Genomic DNA, 17,120 nt, shown 5'->3' with positions numbered 1-17,120 from the left:
CCCCAACTTCCACATGTGACCCCGGCCAGAGGGGAACCAGCCAGGGCCTCCGACAGGAAGCGCCTGGGAGTTTTCTGCTCACAGGATGGGAGGCAGGAAGCGCCGGGGGCGGGGGGGAGGAGGGGCAGTCTAACTGGAACCAGAGCAGCCTTGGAGCCAGCCGCAGGGGGGGATTGGGAGGGGAGGTCAAGACCCCACCCTGCGGTGAGGGGGAAAGCAGCCTGCCAACTCCCCTCCCCCCACCCCCGAGATGGAAGGCAGACAGACAGCCTCCTCCCACGGCTGACTGACGCACAGCCACTCAAGTGCCAAGCGCGGAGCCAGGCGGCTCCCCGGCACCAGGAGCCCCGCCCGCACACAACCCATGGGCAGGAATCCCATTCCCGGCCCTGCCATGCAGCTCTGGGTGGTATGGGAAAGAGACCAAGGTGATGGGCGCAGCATGAGAACTGGAACTGTTGGGGTGGCTGGGGCTGGCCAGGCAGCTGTGGGGGTCTGTCGGTTCCCCCAGCTCTGCCTCACCCATATACCCAGCCACCCCCAAAAAGCACATCACCAGGAGGCGACAGCACCCACTAAGCAGGGCTTGGGATCCGATCCCCTGCCACCGGTCACCCAGCGGGGAACCCCCTGCGACTACTGTGCTGATCACTGGGCATCTCTCACTCAGACACACACGCGGGACCCCTCCCAACCTCACCCCCCAACAGGAGTCAAAACCAGCCCCAAGGCACACCTGCACAGAGCTGGGAAACTCCCTTCCTCCAGCAGGAATCAGATTCGTCTCCCAGTTGGGAAACCTCTTCCCCCTCCCCCGCCAAGAGGAGCAACACACTCAGCCAGGAAATAGCCCACTCAGGCCCCCACACAGCCCGTCCCAGTGGCCCTGGATCCGGGTGTCCGGGTTCACAGGGCCCACCTGGAGATGCTAAGGGGGCCCAAGCCAGGCTCCCAGGCACTGAGGCAACCAGAGAAAGGGGATACCTGTGAAAGTGGGGCTGCAAACCCTCCCCTCTCCTCCATCTGGGGAGCACACCCTGCCCCCCCGCCATTCCCATCACAGGCACACTGTGCCCAGTCCCAAGCACACTGCGCCCAGTCCCAAGCACACTGCAGTGTCCCCCCACCCCCGCTGACGGCAGCTCCAGGGCAGCCAGGACTCCCTGAGCACAGGGATGAAGCAGCTGCTCCCCTCCTCCCAAGCTGAGCCCCACGCATCACGCCAGGCCGTTAAAGAGAACCCACCCCACCTTAAGCCATCGGGGTCTGATGTGGGCTGCCCCTTCTCAGGGGCAGGTTCCTGGGCATATATGTGGGTGCAGATGCAGAGGTTCGGTGTGGCGCTATCTGCACCCTGCATTGTGCCACTCTAGGGAGCACGGAGAGGGAGCTGGGGGGGCGTTGGAGGGAATAAGGCTGGGAAAGGGGAAAGGCGGCTCTGAATACACCAGGGGAAATCCCAGCGGCCCTGGAGAGAACAGCTGGAGGACACAGGCTCTGAACCCCCGGCCCAGCCTGCTGGGAAGGGAGCTCAGAGAAGGGGCTCACAGAGACACGAACAGAGCAGACCCTGATACACTAGTGCAGCTGTGACGCCCAACAGCATCTCTGATCGCCAAACCAGGCCGGGCACATGCTGCATTTCCTGGGAAGGAACCGAGCGCCGGCACGGCTGACACAACCCGGGCTGGAACATGCAATTAGACATTCAGCCCGGCGCCCAGGGAGTGGCCGTAATTTACGGGTGGATCCCTCTTGCCGGGTTTGAACTCAGATCCCAGGGAGACAGGACAAGAACCTGCCGCTCCCGCAATTGGCCACTCGGGGTCAGGGGAGCGTCACGCACCTGCAGGCGAAGCAAGGAGGCAGGGCGTTTGCCCACTGGGCACCGCATGAGGCCTGCCTGGTGCCGCAGCACGCTAGGCTTCCTCCCACACCCGACAGATGGCCTCCATCACGCTCTGGGAGCAAAGCCAACAGGACTTTATGGAGCCCTAGCTTGGCTGCTGCCTTATGACGCTAGCCCTGGGGAAAGGTACCAGATGGACACCGAAGGCCTCCAGCCACAGAACAGGGTCAGTGGCAGGGCAATCTTCCCCCAACGCTGCCCCCAGCTGACGTGCCTCAGCCCTCCCCAGGAAGGGCCCCACCTCCAGCCGTGGGGGTGGTTCCAGTCTCCACGGCCTGATCTGTCCGTGGCTAGTCCAGTTCTGGGATCCTGACTCACAACCCCCCACTGCGGTTCCTGCTCTGGGCTCCCCTACCCACACCTCTCTGTGGATGCCCCTCAAATCCTGACCCGCAGTCGCAGGCTCCCCACACGCACAGCTCTGCCAACGCTCCTCACAACCCCAACCCACAGCCCCGCCCCCGGAAGAGGAAGGGAGCCCTCACCGGATCCGGCGTTCTTGCCGTCCCCTCCGATGAGCGGCACAGTAATGGCGGCAGTGACCCCGTCCGTGGGCATGGTGGTGTAGACCACGGGCAGGGACTGCACCACCACGGGGATGGTCTGCAGGTTGCCCATCTTGCTGGGCAGGTTGACTGAGGGGATGGTGTGGATGACGTGCAGGATCTGCTGGCCCCCGCTGCCCTGCGTGGAGGCCAGGATGGAGCCAGGGGACAGCACGGCAGGGATGGCAGACGAGGAGCCCAGCCCCGTGGGCGACATGGAGACCACAGGGGCCTGGATGGGGGGCGCCACCAGCATGGGCGAGGACCTGACGGAGGAGGGCAGCAGGGCTGAGGACTGCAGCGACACCTTGGGCTTGTTGAGTGACAGGTCCACGGGCTCAGCCTGGGGCTGGTTGCAGTCGCTGGCCAGTAGCTCTTCGGGCGGCTCTGTCTTGATGTCAGTCAGCAGCACCGGGGGCTCGATGGCGCCGTCCTCCAGCAGCGACGAGGAGCTCATCTTGGGCAGTACCTTACTCTGGACTGAGCCTGCAGCCTGGGAGAGACGAGGGATCAATAATAAGGGCACCGGGACATGGGTTGTGATGACGGCACATGGCATTCCCCAAGTCCACCCCGGGAGGCGCTGCAGAAACCAGGACCGGGGAAGCTGCCTCACACCCTCCAGGAGGGAGGGAAATACCACTGTCCCCCATTTTACTCATGGGGAAACTGAGGCACAGAAAGAGGAACTTGCTTAAGGTCACCCAGCAGAGCTAGGAACTGAACCCAAATCTCCAGATTCCCAGGCCAGTGCCCCACCCACTGGGCAACACTGTCCAGCATGCATGACATAAACTACACGCAGCAGGACCAAGGAACTCTCGGGAAAGGCATCCCAGCACTCTAGCTAGTCACTGACAGAGACACCCAGGGCGCTGGCTCTAGAGGTGGAGGGGACGGTGATGTAGCTGGAGCCAACCACCTCTTCCAGGTCATTTTGCTGGCCGATCACTAGCGTCTCCCCCGGCACTGGCTTACTGTGCAGGGGAGAGGGAGCTGGGCTGAAGCCACCAGACACACACAGCGGAGCTCAGCCCTTCTCAGCTCCTCACAACACCCAACTCTCCAGATACTGCCATGGCTCTCCTCTCTGTGGTACTGGAGCACCTGGAGAGGCTGGGGACACCACCCCTCAGTCTTAGAGATGGGGAAACTGAGGCACAAAGGGCTGGCACAGGTTTCCTCTTGGTCACAGTGAAGCACTGTCAAAGCTGGGAGGGACTGCCAGCTTCCTGGCTCCCAGTCCTGTGCTCAGACCATGCTGCAGGAATGGGCATCACACCGCTAACTGCCATGCTGGATTAGAAGGGGGAGCAATTTGGAGCACCGACTGCGGGAAACATTCACTGTGCCGTGTTATAACACAGCCGCAGATGTGCCATCATGTGGGTGAACGAACCAAGGCACATCCCCGGCAGAATGCATTAACCCTTATGCTTACAGAAGGCCAGCAATACCCACATGCATGCTATACTTGACATCCCTTGGGCAGGCACGGTGAGAAACGCCAGCGTTCAAGGCTTGAGAAATTCCTATTTTGGCATTAGTGTTCCCTGCATTTGGTTTTTAAAAGGAAAGAAACTCCCCACGGCCCCTGTGACCGGTTCCAATGGCACAATCCTCCCAATGCACCTGGCCACCGGCCAGTCTGCAGTCACCTCGGCCAGAGGAGGGGAGGTGAGAGGGATCCCAGATTGCAGCGGGGACAGGGAGTGAATCTGGGTCATGGAGCGAGCCATTTAGATCCTGAGCATCGGGACCCAGAGCCAGTCAGGTGGAGCAGCCACAGAGAGCTGGTGTTGGACCAATAGGCTTTAGGCTCTTATGTCAATGATCCTCTCCAAAAAAAGTGGGGGACTTGCTAAAATACCCGACGTCCACCCCACAGATGCTGCCCCAGGCGTCGCTTTACCAACCTTCCATGGCATAGGGAGGAAAGGGAGGAGGGTGAGGGAAGGGATGAGTTCCATTCACAGCCAGACCACCCCTCTACCACCCCACGCGCCGCCACCCTAGAGCAGACGGCACCGGGTGGTGAATCACAGCTCTGGGCAGCTCTGAAGCCCCGGCCTTTGAGATTAACGTGCTGGCCCGGCTGACCAAAGTAAATCAGAAAAGGAGCCTCCCTCCCCCGCCCCCGGGTGCAGCCTTGTTCCCAGCTAAGCCTGCTACAGGGAGTGGGGATGGCGCCACAACTCTCTGCAGTAGGAGACGGCTGCAACAGGAATTTCCTTCCACCTCATTTTACACAATGCCTGTCACAATCCAGGGCAGCTGCACCTGTATCCAGGCTTCCCCCTCTTAGGCTGCCGGCTCCTCAACCGTCCCCTCTTGGGCACAGACCCTCATCTCGCTCCCTCCTGACCGGAGTTTTCCAGGCTGCACAGCTCCTGGCCTGCATTGAGCCAGACAGCCTGACCAGACCAGACCAGCATCTGCTCTGAACAGCTGTAGCTGCCAGCACTCACATGCTACCCCACAGCTCTGTCTCAGCAAGCACATTGATTCCTAAGGTGAAAGCATTACAGAGACCACATATTAAACGGTAAAAGAACCTACACACGTGCTTACCAGACATCACCCCCAGCTCCAGGAAGGGCCCTTCAAACCCCACCACAAGGTTTTTCTGTGGTAACAAGTTCCTAACAGTCCTGGATCAGAACCAGAACGGTTCTGTCTGTCCTTTGCCGTTTAGACCTTTGATCTAACAGGCAACCGGCAGACAAAGGCCCGCTCCTCGGGGCATAGCTGCAAAAGGCTGGGTTTGTGCATAACTGGGGGTGAGGAATTTGCATTCATCTCAACTTAGAGATTTCACAGGAAACCATTTCAGAGATTGTCTTGAAAGATCATTTGTATCTGCCACATTGTTCAGGATAGTCCTTTGGTCATTCTTACATATAGTGTTCGTTCGGTGTAGTCCTTGGACTATTCAGGCCCACAATAATATTTAACCTCTGCAATTACTACAATGGACTGCAAAGATAGTTAAACTTAATTCAGTAAGGTTTTTCAAGGATACTACAGGAAATTGCCATGTCTGTGAGAGCCTTCATCCCAAAGGGCCCCACTACACTATACACATGCAGCCACTTCTGGGGTTGAGAGTAGTGGCCAGTGAGAACACAGCACAAAGAGATGGGGCGAGAGAACAGGAGTAGATTACCAAGGATATCACAGCTACCCCAGAGGGCCAGGGATATCACACAGAGTGGAAAGAACCCAGGTGACGAAGGTCTCATCTGAAAGACTTCCTCCTTCCAGCAAAACTTGGTAGAACTCCACTGATGCACCTGGGAAGTTCAGTTTGGCTGACATGACCCTGCCAGGATTTGAACCAACAGTTGAAGGGAAACTCAGCAGTTCACACCTGATACTTCAGTCAGCCATCCCTTCAGTGCTGTTAGCCACTGGTAACGAACCCAGTCACTGGCACTGACGAGTGACACTCAGGATGGGTCCAGCTCTGCACAGCTCTACATAGCGGCATCTTTTTATGCTGTAAGCATCCAGAAGAGGCTACCAAGCCTAGTGCTTAGATATCTGACATGCAGGACAAGAAAAGGGTGATTTTTTTAATTCCCACACAAACCCCTCCCTGGACCACTGTAGGTCTGCTTGCCGAGCACTGTTTGGGCAACTTCCACTCCCAGTGACCTCCAGCGATCAGCGTTTTGGGTTATTTAACACTGCATGAGCGAGGCTAGCACGAGTGTGGATTTTGTTTAAAGGGCAGCTAGCGTCAGAGAGTCATTCGCTCCCTGAGTCAGATCTGCTTCTGACACAAACAAGTTGCTATTCCTGTTCACCCTGCAAAGCCAAGACAGCAGCCTGCGTTCTAGCCAGCCTCATGTCTCATCAACACCACTGCAGCCGACTGCAGCACCCGGCTCGCCACCGACGCTGCGTCCGGCAGAGAAGCTGAGTGGATTTTCTGATCCCAGGCTTCATGGTCAGAAATATCCTCTCCTGCCATGTCAAGCTGATGGGCAGAGCCCAGGGAGTGACTGAGAGACACACAGGGAGCAGAGATGCTGAGTGACAAGATGCTGCTTCTGCATTCGTTAACATAGCAATAACACCAGCTTGGGGCCGACGTGCAACGCCAACAAGCCACGTGTGGGCTAAGGATCCCGTCCGCTCATACCAGTGCTGGCTGCTCGGGTGTGAGGGTAGTCTGGGAACCGGACTCCAGCTACCCTCTTCAATGCGGGGATGGAGGATCTTGTGCTGTGGGGCTCTTCTGAGCCCAAGTCTGCCTCCTTCTGCCCCAGAGAGAAAACAGGGTGCAAGATCCTAGGCACCTCGCTGCAAACCCTGCACTTCTGAGCTGAGACATGCCACCCACTAGCTTGCCCCAAGGCACTGGATACATGTAGCTGCAGCCATCAAAAGGAGCCACAAGAGGGCAGCTCTGCAGCTCCACTGCCTGCCCAGCTGGAGAAGGCAATGGGTCTCTCAAGGGACTGAGCACGCTCAGCTCCCACTGACTTGAATGGCAGCAAGATGCACTCAGCACCTCCCAGCATTGGGCTGCAGAGCCCTAAGCTCCGGGGCAGCCTGCAAACCAAGAACAAGCTGTAACACCACGGACAACATCCGGAGTCACACTGCTCCCTGGCACAGCCAGGGCTCTTTGCGGTTCACCCCTGCAGCAGGAGAGTGAGGTGGGGCTTTCTGCTGGTTTGAGCAGATGGGTTTGGAGTCAGGACTCCAGGGTTCTCTCCCTGCCTCTGCCACCGAGTTGCTGTGTAAACACTGTGCCTCAGTTTCCCCACCTGTAAAATGGGTCAGGCGATACTGACCTGCCTGTCAAGAGGTGGCGTGAGGTTTAATTAACATTTGGGAAACGCTTCGAGGCCCCCGGCTGGAAATGCAGGTACGCCTATTGCCACACAGCAATCTAATCCCCTAATTCCTCGTGCAGTGACACGGAAATACCTGGCACTTCCATTGGAGGAGTGCGTGCTTCATAACACTCATTGACCCTGCCCCTCCACACCCCTATTTGCCTTGTACACGCAGGGAGGCACAAAGAGAAGGACAAACACAAGGTCACACCGTGACTCCAGGGCAGAGCTGGGAACACAGCCCAGGGCTGCTCGGTCCCAGTCTGGGCCCTAATCACAGCCCCGCCTGCTCCATCCAAACCAGCAGGCATCCCAGAAGCACAGCCCTCACACGCCACTTCCCCTTTGGTTCTGATGCGCCGTCTGGTCCTGTCCAGCGAGAATGGGTCGGGGGTGGGGCGTTCCAGTTTGGCAGTGCATGCTCTGTATGGACAGACGGATGGATGGATGGACACACTCCCTCCCCAAAGCATAGAGGGATTCGGGACAGCAGCAGTAACCTAGCGTGTAGATCAAGGCTTCTCCATCCCGCTTGTTCCAGCAGCAGCAGCTCACTCCCTGCCCTTTGGGAGAGCTGATCTTCAGAGGAAGAACCAGAGGGACGTGGAAAAGGGTCACGCTGGGTGAGGGAGCCAGATGGAGGCAACCCCTGCTCGGCTGGAGGGTGGCACAAAGTAGCTCGGGGCTGGGGAGAAGGGAGTGCCTGGGGCTTGGCTTGGAGGAGGTGACTCAAGAAGGGGGCGCTGGGATTTTATGCCATAGAGGAAACATCTGGGAACGTTAAATAATTGGCACTAACCTGCCTCCCTCCTCCGCCTCCCCCTCCCCCTCCCCACAAGCTATTGGCAGCCTCAGCAGAGAGCGCTGGAGTCGGCGCTCCCCTCTCTCTCGGGGTGGGCAGGGAGGAGCCTGCTCTGCCCAGCCTGTACCCCGTTCTGGCGGTACAGAGGCCTCTGGCGCAGGCAACTGGGGGGGCCTTTCAGCAGCCCTGCATTCCTGCTTGAAAGACCATGCAGGGACCATGACGGATTTCATGCAGCACCTCAGCTAGGATGTGAGCCCTGATCTCTGAGGTCAGAAAGCCAGGCCACCGAGCCACTGCTTCAGACTGCAGGGCAGACCCCAAGCAAGGGGCTGATGCTGTGTGTGTACTGGGGTGGGGGGTGTTGGTCTGCATCACACAGACACCAGCCCCACTCCATTGTAGCCAGGCCCCTGGCCCCACTGGCCTTGAATGCCAGCCCACCAGGGCACTCTGCTCCCGTGCAGGGCTTGGCTGGGGAGAGACAGCAGATGGAGCTCACACAGGCTGAGGCTCCACTGGGGGCGGGGGTGGGGGGCTGAGGGGGGAGGAAAGCGGGAGGGAGAGAAGGAACAAAAAGCCCCTCCAGCACACCCCGGGGCGTGGAACAGGCCTGCAGGTTGCCATGAGAACTAGATCAAGGCTTCGCTTGCAGCTCACATGTCCATACTCCACCCCCCTGCAGAAAGGCAGGAGGTCACTGGGGCAGATCCAACTCTGGCAAGCCAGACCTTGTCAGCTCTGTGGTTATACCTGCGGCTAAGGGCTGCAGGGTTACAGGACACAGCCCTCTTGCCACAATCCCAGCCCAGGGCAGCGATGTGGAGCATCCATAAATCTAGCGGAGTGCTCAGCTCCCATTCCCCACCCCCTGCCCCCCGCAGCAAGCAAGGGGTCCCTGGATGGCCCAGGTGCTGGCACCAGGAGGGACCAGGCAGGAGGTTGGCTCAGAACCTTGGGTTCTGTCCTGAGGCTCCAATGAACATTTGCTTGGCTGCTTTCAAAGCAGGCCCCAGTCACGCAGCGGGGGGTGGCCAGGAACTCCGAGAGAGTCCCAGGGTTGCCACCCTCTTCTGATGGTCAGCGAGGCAGCCACAGCGCCCTGGGGCTGGGCAACCGGCTCTGAGGACAAGACGAACCCACTAGAGCCAGAGCTGGAGCCTGTCGCTCACAAGCCTGCTAGGGAACAGAAAGGAGCCCCCCAGTCCTTGGCCAGCAGGATTGCGACTGTCTGTGGGGTGCCAGTGGTCTCACAGGGTGAGACCCCCAGATGGGGGGAAGAAGAGGTTTGTGACCAGGAGGCTGGACTGAGTGGAGCCGCTTTTACCCCGGCTCGGCTGGGCACCGAGAAGCAGCAGGGGCTCAGTGGCAGCAGCAGCTGGCACCACCTGGCACGCAGCCCAGGAGCCCTGGCGGCTGAAGCCCAGGTGGGGGAGGAGCAGGAGGCATGCCAGCCGCCCAAACATTTGCAAGGGCCGCATGCAGGGCTGGGAGCGGAGGGGAGGGCCGGCCTGGGGAGCCAGAAGCTCAGACACCGTCCTCTTGTCAGATCCCAAACGGGGGAGGGAGGTCAAACTCACAACAGTCACGCCCTAACCCAGCCCCGACCACAACCACCAGGGCCGTGCGGAGAGTCACGTGCAGGAGCTGCACTCCCCTGGCCCCCGCGACTGTCATCTCCATGGGCCCTGGGCTAAGGGGGCCTGGCTACACAGGCCGCTGCTCTGGGTGGGTGCAGGGTCCTGAACGGCTCTGATGTGCTGCCCGGCTGTGGCTCAGGCCGTTGCAGCCGGCCTGGTGACAAAACAAATCCTCCCCTTGGCAGACAAGCCAAGGCGAGCCCAGCCCATGGCTGTCACTCCCTGAGCGGAGCCACCCACACAGAGATCCTGTCGATAGCTGGCCTGGCGGCCTGCCTCCCCTCTCCGCCTCCCTCTGGCAGGCACGTCAGCCCCACCGGCTATGTGCAGACCCAGGCTGCTCTGCTCCGGGCGTGAGCCAGGCCAGGGATTAGCTGCGCTCTGCGGGCCCTGCCTCCCCCCTGCATTTACAGTGCTGAACCCCAGCCGCACCGGCAGGCCGGCCTGCCCCCTACGGACAGAGCAGGACTTGAATCCTGGCAGGGTTACTAGCCCCCGCCCAGTTCAAGCCACCCCCCACTTCCCCTTGTCTGCAGACTGGCTTATCCGCCCCCCCCCCCCCCAGCCCACTCCACACCCCATGAGATTTATGGCCTCATTCAGCCATCCCTCTGCCTCCTTTCCCATCTGCTTCACACACCCAGGCCCCTCCAGCCAAGCGGAGCACAGATTTCCCTTTGATCCCTGCCCCCCACCCTTGCAAGCCTTTTATCTTCAGGCCAGCCCTGCCTCTCCGGGTGCAGGTGTTTCTGACAAAACCATCCACGACAGTTGCTGTCGGGCCTTTCACTTCACACCCTTCTCCAAAACCAGACACCGGGAGGGGTTTCCACCGAACGCCCACCACCACCACCCCTCCCCCCGTTAACTCTTTCCTGCCCATGAGACTCTGCACATTGCTGAGTGAGCTGTCCCATTCAGCTCTCTTCCCCTGCTACCGCCAGGGGCTCAGTGCATCAGGGAGAACGGAGAGGCTGGGTCCAAGAGTTGAAGCAAGCTGTTGTAGTCAGCCATGTATTACTGCTCTGCACCACCAGTGCAGGCCAACTCTCGGTGGGAACAGCAAGAGGCCACCATGGAAAGGGTTCAGAGATGCCAGTCCGAACCCTCAGAGCCTCATGGGCCTGCAGAGCTGGGCTGGAAGTCTCATGAGCCCCACCTCTCTTGGGCATTCCTGCATGTTTGGAGCAGCATGAAATACACAGACAGCAGTGGGGCAAGGGTGGTCTGTGTGAGGAGTTATGGACTGAGTTTGGGGTGAAGGAACAGAGTCAGGTGGGTTCTTATTTGAGCCAGGCAGAATCCAGGCAGAGAGCAGGCAAAGGGAAGCTGGCAGGAGCAGCACTTCTCAAGGCCCAGAGCATAGGAGCTGTTAAGGCTTAGGAAGCTTATTTAACACAAACATGTGGATAGGATTTTGTAAATTTCAATTCTAAAGGTATTTCTTCCCCCTTGAGCAGGGGAGTGAATTTCAAAATGCCCTGGCAGAGATGGGATTCCCAGTATCAAAATGCCCTGGAAGAGATGGGATTCTCAGTATCAAAGCTCTGGGCTAGAGTTTGAGGGGGAAAGGGACTGGAGACAAAATGTGAAACTGACCAGCCCTGTTCCAAATGGGTGAAACTGAAGTCAGCAGCCTCAGCCATTAGAAGGAAATCTATGTTTACAGAGATTTCGTTATATCTGTTAGCAGGGATACCAGGAGCATAGGAAGTGCCAGACTGGATCAGAACAGTGAGTCCATCCAGCCCCATATCTGTCTCTGACAGTAACCAGCAACAGCTGCTTCAGAGGAAGGTGCCAGGTATCCCGCATGAGACAGTTATGGGAGAACCTGCCCCTAGATGATATTTCTTCCCAGCCCCCAGTAGCTAACAGCTGGGGGTTATGTTCTACAGCAGGAAGGTTTGGCTCCCACTTTGGAGCAAGATCCTTTTTTTTTTTTTAAACCATGTCCCTTAAAAGAAAAGAGGAGCAAGGGCCCCAACTGGCTGCCACTGGAGTCAAGGGGAGTTTGGGCACAGATGTCAAAGGCAGCTGAATTGGGCCCCCAAATGAGCATGTGGTCTCCAGTTAAGGCAGAACTATTTACCGCCTCACATTCTTCCCATGGTGCATCGATCCCCCTGGGGATTGGATGGTGTGCGAGCGAGAACCAAGATAGGCTGGTTTGGCGTTTCCTTGCAATCACCTGGAAAGCCAACCAGAATGGCTGTGCATGCATGGCGAGGGGACAGCAGCCTATGAGAACTGGTTCTGAAATCATCACATCAGGCCTCATCAGCGGCAAGCACCATCTCCCACCGCACATGCGGCTCAGCACAACAGGAGAGGGACTAGATAAGAAGTTGCCATGGACTACAAGGAACTGTAGCTTGCAACCAGCAAGTGAGATGTGTACCAGAGACCATCAGTCTTTAACCACTAGGGGACTCCAAAGCAGCATAGGAATCTTGCAGCCCTTTCCCAGGGGCCTCTTGATTTAGGGGTACCATTCCCTGGTCATTGACCCAAGTGGCCAGCTGGTATCTAGAACTACATCTATTGTGTAATGAGTGTCTGTTGTAACGGACCGGCTAGGCTGTGTTTTAGCACCACTACCAGATGCAATCAGAACTGCCCAAGTGTGTGTCATCGTCCTTATACCGTTATCAGCAAAAGGAGATTTCCCTTAAGCTCAACTGGTAGTGGTCTGTCTGTTGGAGCATCTATCCCCACAGTTGCTACCAACTAGTCACAGTATGTGGCACTGGGGTGGGCGGGGAACGGCACTATGAATTCCTAGACAACACAGGCTTATTACAACAGTCCTCACCCTCACAGCCCCAGAAATGTAGGACTGGGAACCTCACACCTGTCCTCGAGCTCCAGATCAGGAACTCAGCAGGCTCCTTTGAAGGAGATGAGCATACAAGGAGCATACAAACTGCCTCACCAGCCCCCCCCAAACAGGGGCCCAAGGCCCCTCTGATGAGTGAGAGGGTGAGCTGCTTTTAATGTTCCATCCGGGTTGCAAATGAACAGCAACAGACTCCAAACACACAAGCTAGGAGGTGCAAAGGGGGGCAACACTAAGGACTGCCAGCCAGCTCTGTTCAGATGGTGACAGGCTTGTGTCCTGCAAGCAGGACTCACATGGCATGAAGAGGGTCCAGAAATCCCTGTGCAGTCGACGCCATGCTATTCTGCTGCAGTGCTGCCTCACTGTGTTGCCATGTGGCCCTATGACTCCATGGGACAAGGTAGGCAGGAGCCCAGCTGTCCCCTTCAGCAGTGACCCACGGTGCACTATGCAACCCAGCCGCAGGCAAACAGCTCCAGGGCGCTGCATACATTAGCTAACACAGCCAGGGAGATGCAAGGGTCTCAGCTACAGTAGGACTCCTATCACTGCCACCTCTGGGGGAGTGGAACCAGGTGTTAGCAACAGTGGGGAATTTGGAGCACAGAAACTTAGTGTGGACAAAGCCAACAGAGAACAATGATTCCCAGTGTGAGATACAGAGACCCCATAGAAAACCCATCTAGAAGGACCCCAGCAAGATGTGTGTCAACAGCTGGTAGCAAACTAGCAGCCCAGTGCAGCACTCCAACTAGTACCCCATTCATCAACCTTACCATGGGGCTAATGGTCACCCCAGGTTCCACAAAGGGCCATGGAGCCTCGCAGCAGGGAGATCCTGACTCCCAGCTCCCAGGGTCAAAGGTCATGGGAATCAGGCAAAGGACTGCACTCAGAAGTGGCTCCAAGACAGAAAGCATCTCGAGTGCTCTTAGATCCCAGGGATCAGCAGAGATGGAGATGCCAGGAAACTACAAGCCAAGATACGGCAAATCCCTTTATACTGGAGGCTAACAGCCTTGGGAGACCCAGCAATTTCCACTAAACACACCACAGCTCCTGAGTGCCAATACAGGGCTTGAAATCCAGTCTGCAGAACCCTAGCAGTGTATTTATAAAATGCTCCTTGCTGGGATGTCCGTGCTCAACCCAGATGGGAGCTTCCTAGCTCGTTCCTGCTATGTCCTCGGGGACGGAGGAGAGGAATCCATGCGCACCAGACCTGACACAGAGCCAAACGCTCTCCCACACAGGCACTTCAAAGCTCCGGCTCTTTCCCAAAGCAAGAAATAAGGCCCATGGAATGGAATTGTATCTCCAGTCTGCTTCAGCAGCACCTTTCTCCTCTCTCCCCCACAAACACAGACAGCATCAAGGGAAAAAACAAACACAGGAGCTGCACTAACATACTGCACCCAAAAATCCAGCCAGGGATCCATCCATCCATCCTCCTCCCCGCACACACAAAATGCAGCCACCTCTGGAGTGAAACGTTATGTGGCAGCTGTTCAACAGCAATGTTCCACAAGAGTTCAGGACAAGAGGCATCAGAATTTTCAGCTCAGAACAGGAAAGAGACCATCAGATCATCCAGTCTGACCTCCTGTATATCACAAGCCACTAACATCATTCAGTACCCACACATCAAACCCAACAACCAGAATTCAACCAAACTACTGCAGCCCACGGGCAGAGAGAAGGAGGAACTGACGTGCACCAATCCCGAGGTCCCTGCAGTTGCCCTTGAATCCCATATCCAACTGAATCTGTTGGGGAAATATAGGGAGACACTATGTAACTGTGGTTAGCAAAGTTGGAATAAAAGCCCCAGTGTCGGGGTTAGTGTGATGGGGTTTGTAACTCTGAGTTTGGACTGAATCTCTCCCAAGTTTTCATCTGATGCTCCAGAATTTCAATTTGCACCACAGGGAGTAAGGCCTTGTCTAGACATCAAAAGCTGCACTGATTTAGACGAAGGCTATGTGTACACTGGAGACCTTACAGCGGCACAGCTGTACCGCTGCAGCTGTGCCGCTGTAAGGTCTTCTGTGTAGCCACTCTATGCTCTCCCGTCGGCCAAATTAAACCACTCCCAATGAGCGGTGGTAGCTATGTCGCTGGAGAACGTCTCCCTCCAACGTAGCGCTGTCCGCACTGGTGCGTCTGTCAGTAAAACTTATGTCGATCAGGTGTGTGTTTTTTTCACAATCCTGGCAGACAAAAGTGCTGATACAGACATAGCCTAAATAAATCCATTTTTAAACTGGTTTAGCCTAACCAATGCATCCGCCTAATATGGGTCCACTTAAATTAGTTTACACCTGGTTTGAATCAAGTTAGCACAGGCCTGGCCTACACTAGAAAATTAGGTCAGCATAACTACATTGTTCAGGAGTATGTAAAATCCACATCACTGAGCAACATAGTCAAAACGACCTAAACCCCAGTGTAGACAGTGCTAGGTTGACGGAAGGATTCTCTTGGGGAGGTGGATTACCTACGCTGACAGGAGAACCCCTCCTGCTGGCATAGGTAGTGTCTACACCCAGGGATGATCTTTTAACGGGCAGCATTGTTAGCTATAGAGGAAGCTTCTCAGTCTTCAAGTGATGAAGCTTTGTGCTAGTTGTTAGTAGCCCAGCCAAAGACACTTGGGGGTTCCAGGATCAGCTGAATGCCCGAGACCCAAGGTCCCTCTTACTTATGGTTTTTGTCAGCTGGTTTTCCTTGACTCAGCCATGACCAAATGTGCAGAGGATGCCAAAAGTGGAGGGGGAAGCACATGCACCGGAGATTAGACCCACACAATGGAAACCTGGCAAGATTAGAGCAGCAGGGGTCGCAGGCAACATGGGGAGATTTGGTTACTAATGAATGCAAAGCTCCAGGCCCCCAGAAAAGAGAGAAATGCTGGGGGAGAGAAGGAGGGGGAATCCATCCAAACAGCTGCCTGCACCCATTGCTTTAAGACGAGTTTATTTTCATCCTGTCCTCTTAGCACTGTCCTGACATTGCCTTTCCCTGTAATCAAGCTCTGGATGAGTTCTGGGAGAAGCCATAGGGAGGGGTCACATTGGGAGGTTTGGGCAAGAGGTGTCCACAAGACATCTGACGCTCAGCGTGAGGAGTAGCTCACACAATGCAAAGAGCTCAGGATTCTGCCTCGGGAAGCAGCTTTGCGCAGCTCCAGTCTCCAGCTCCAAAGCAGGCTCAGCTTACCTGACGATTGCCAGGCGATAACACAGGGGAGAGGGCATGGAAAAGGCAAGGCAGGCTTTCAGTGACAACCTCAAGTCCTCTGTGTCCACAACACAGGGACAGCTCAGGCAGGGCAGGCTCCCCACACACCAACCGCTGCTGAAGTTCTTGCCTAGAGAGACGCCACTAACGCAGGGGTGAGCAGAGTTCGACCTGCCCCCCCCTACCTGGGCTCCACCACAGCTGCCCGCTCGGAACATCTGACCTCATTTCCTACCGGGTTCGCCAGAGAGCCCCCAGCTGGTGACGGATCTCCACCCTCTCCTAACCAGGACAGGACTCATGCTAGAGTAGTGACCATGACAGCTTTCCTTCCCAAGGGCTTTATCAGCAGGGAGGTCCCTGAATCTCTACACCAAGGATATCCGACATGCGGCCTGCAGGCCAGATCCAGGCCTCATGGAGTATTTGAGGGCCCACGTAACACATAACCATGCTGTGCTGTGTTGGAGCATTCCTTTAAAGAAAGTTTCTAGCCCTCCTGGCTGCAGAGATAGCCTTCCGAATGGGACCCGAGTGCAAACCGAAGGCAGGAGGCCTGCCTGAGTCTGCAGACAGCCTCCAACAGTAATTATGAGGTGCAAACTGCCCTGCCCCCTACCAGTCTACGGGGGTGTCAGCTTTCATGCCCAGCGACAATGTTTCTAGGTCAATATTCCCTATTCTGCTGCTGACTACGTTAGGGGATGGACCGGGAAATGGGGCGGGGGGTGGTGCCCTCCAGAGGTGGGAACTGGGAGCCGGGAGGAAACGCAGAGGGAAGAACAGAGAAGTGCAGACAGGGAAGAGGGCACGGGAAAGGAAAACGGGGAAGGAAGAGAGACAAAGGGGCTGTGGTGGGGCCCTGATGGGGAGCAGATGCCCCGCTGAGTGATGCTGAATGCGACAATCACCACCTTTACTGCACTGAGGCCACGGGTCCCCTTTGATCTCTGTGCAAATCTCCTATCCACACTGCAGGATCTCCAGGGATGGAAAGGGTGTGTGTATCCTGGACCATAATGAAACCTGGAATCCAGCCCAAACACCCCTGCTCCCTGCCCATCCTCCTCCTGCTGCGGCCACCCAGTGTCAGCTGAGGGCAGCACCAGGAGGGGGAAGGCAAAGCAGCACGGCACACCTTCCTTCTCCTCCCTTCCTTAAAGGAGCCACGCACCAAGCCACAAATTACCCTCCCATCTGCTCCTTAAAGGTCCCCGATGTCCCAGTCTCCTCTTAAAGGGGCAGCACACCCTGCTGCCTCTGGCAGCCCCCTGCAGCTCTTTCGCATTGGC

General features: G+C 56.9%; 1 protein-coding gene across 4 annotated transcripts in view; it reads right to left on the bottom strand.

The window, feature by feature from the left end:
• The window catches only part of KLF8 (KLF transcription factor 8), an 85,264-nt gene that overhangs the window by 13,533 nt on the left and 54,611 nt on the right, over positions 1 to 17,120 (bottom strand). For all 4 annotated transcript variants that reach the window (XM_067548466.1, XM_067548468.1, XM_067548469.1 and 1 more), the window contains one exon: positions 2,395 to 2,947. In XM_067548466.1, the coding sequence (XP_067404567.1) occupies positions 2,395 to 2,947 (553 nt within the window). The remainder of the gene's footprint in view (positions 1 to 2,394; positions 2,948 to 17,120) is intronic.

The sequence above is a fragment of the Emydura macquarii genome, unplaced genomic scaffold (genome assembly GCF_026122565.2).
Source record: "Emydura macquarii macquarii isolate MOO-44397 ecotype Brisbane River unplaced genomic scaffold, CSIRO-AGI_Emac_v2 contig_1253, whole genome shotgun sequence".
Lineage (NCBI taxonomy): Eukaryota > Metazoa > Chordata > Testudines > Chelidae > Emydura > Emydura macquarii.
Note: the sequence above shows the minus strand (reverse complement) of the source record. Positions and strands in the feature narration are given on the sequence as shown.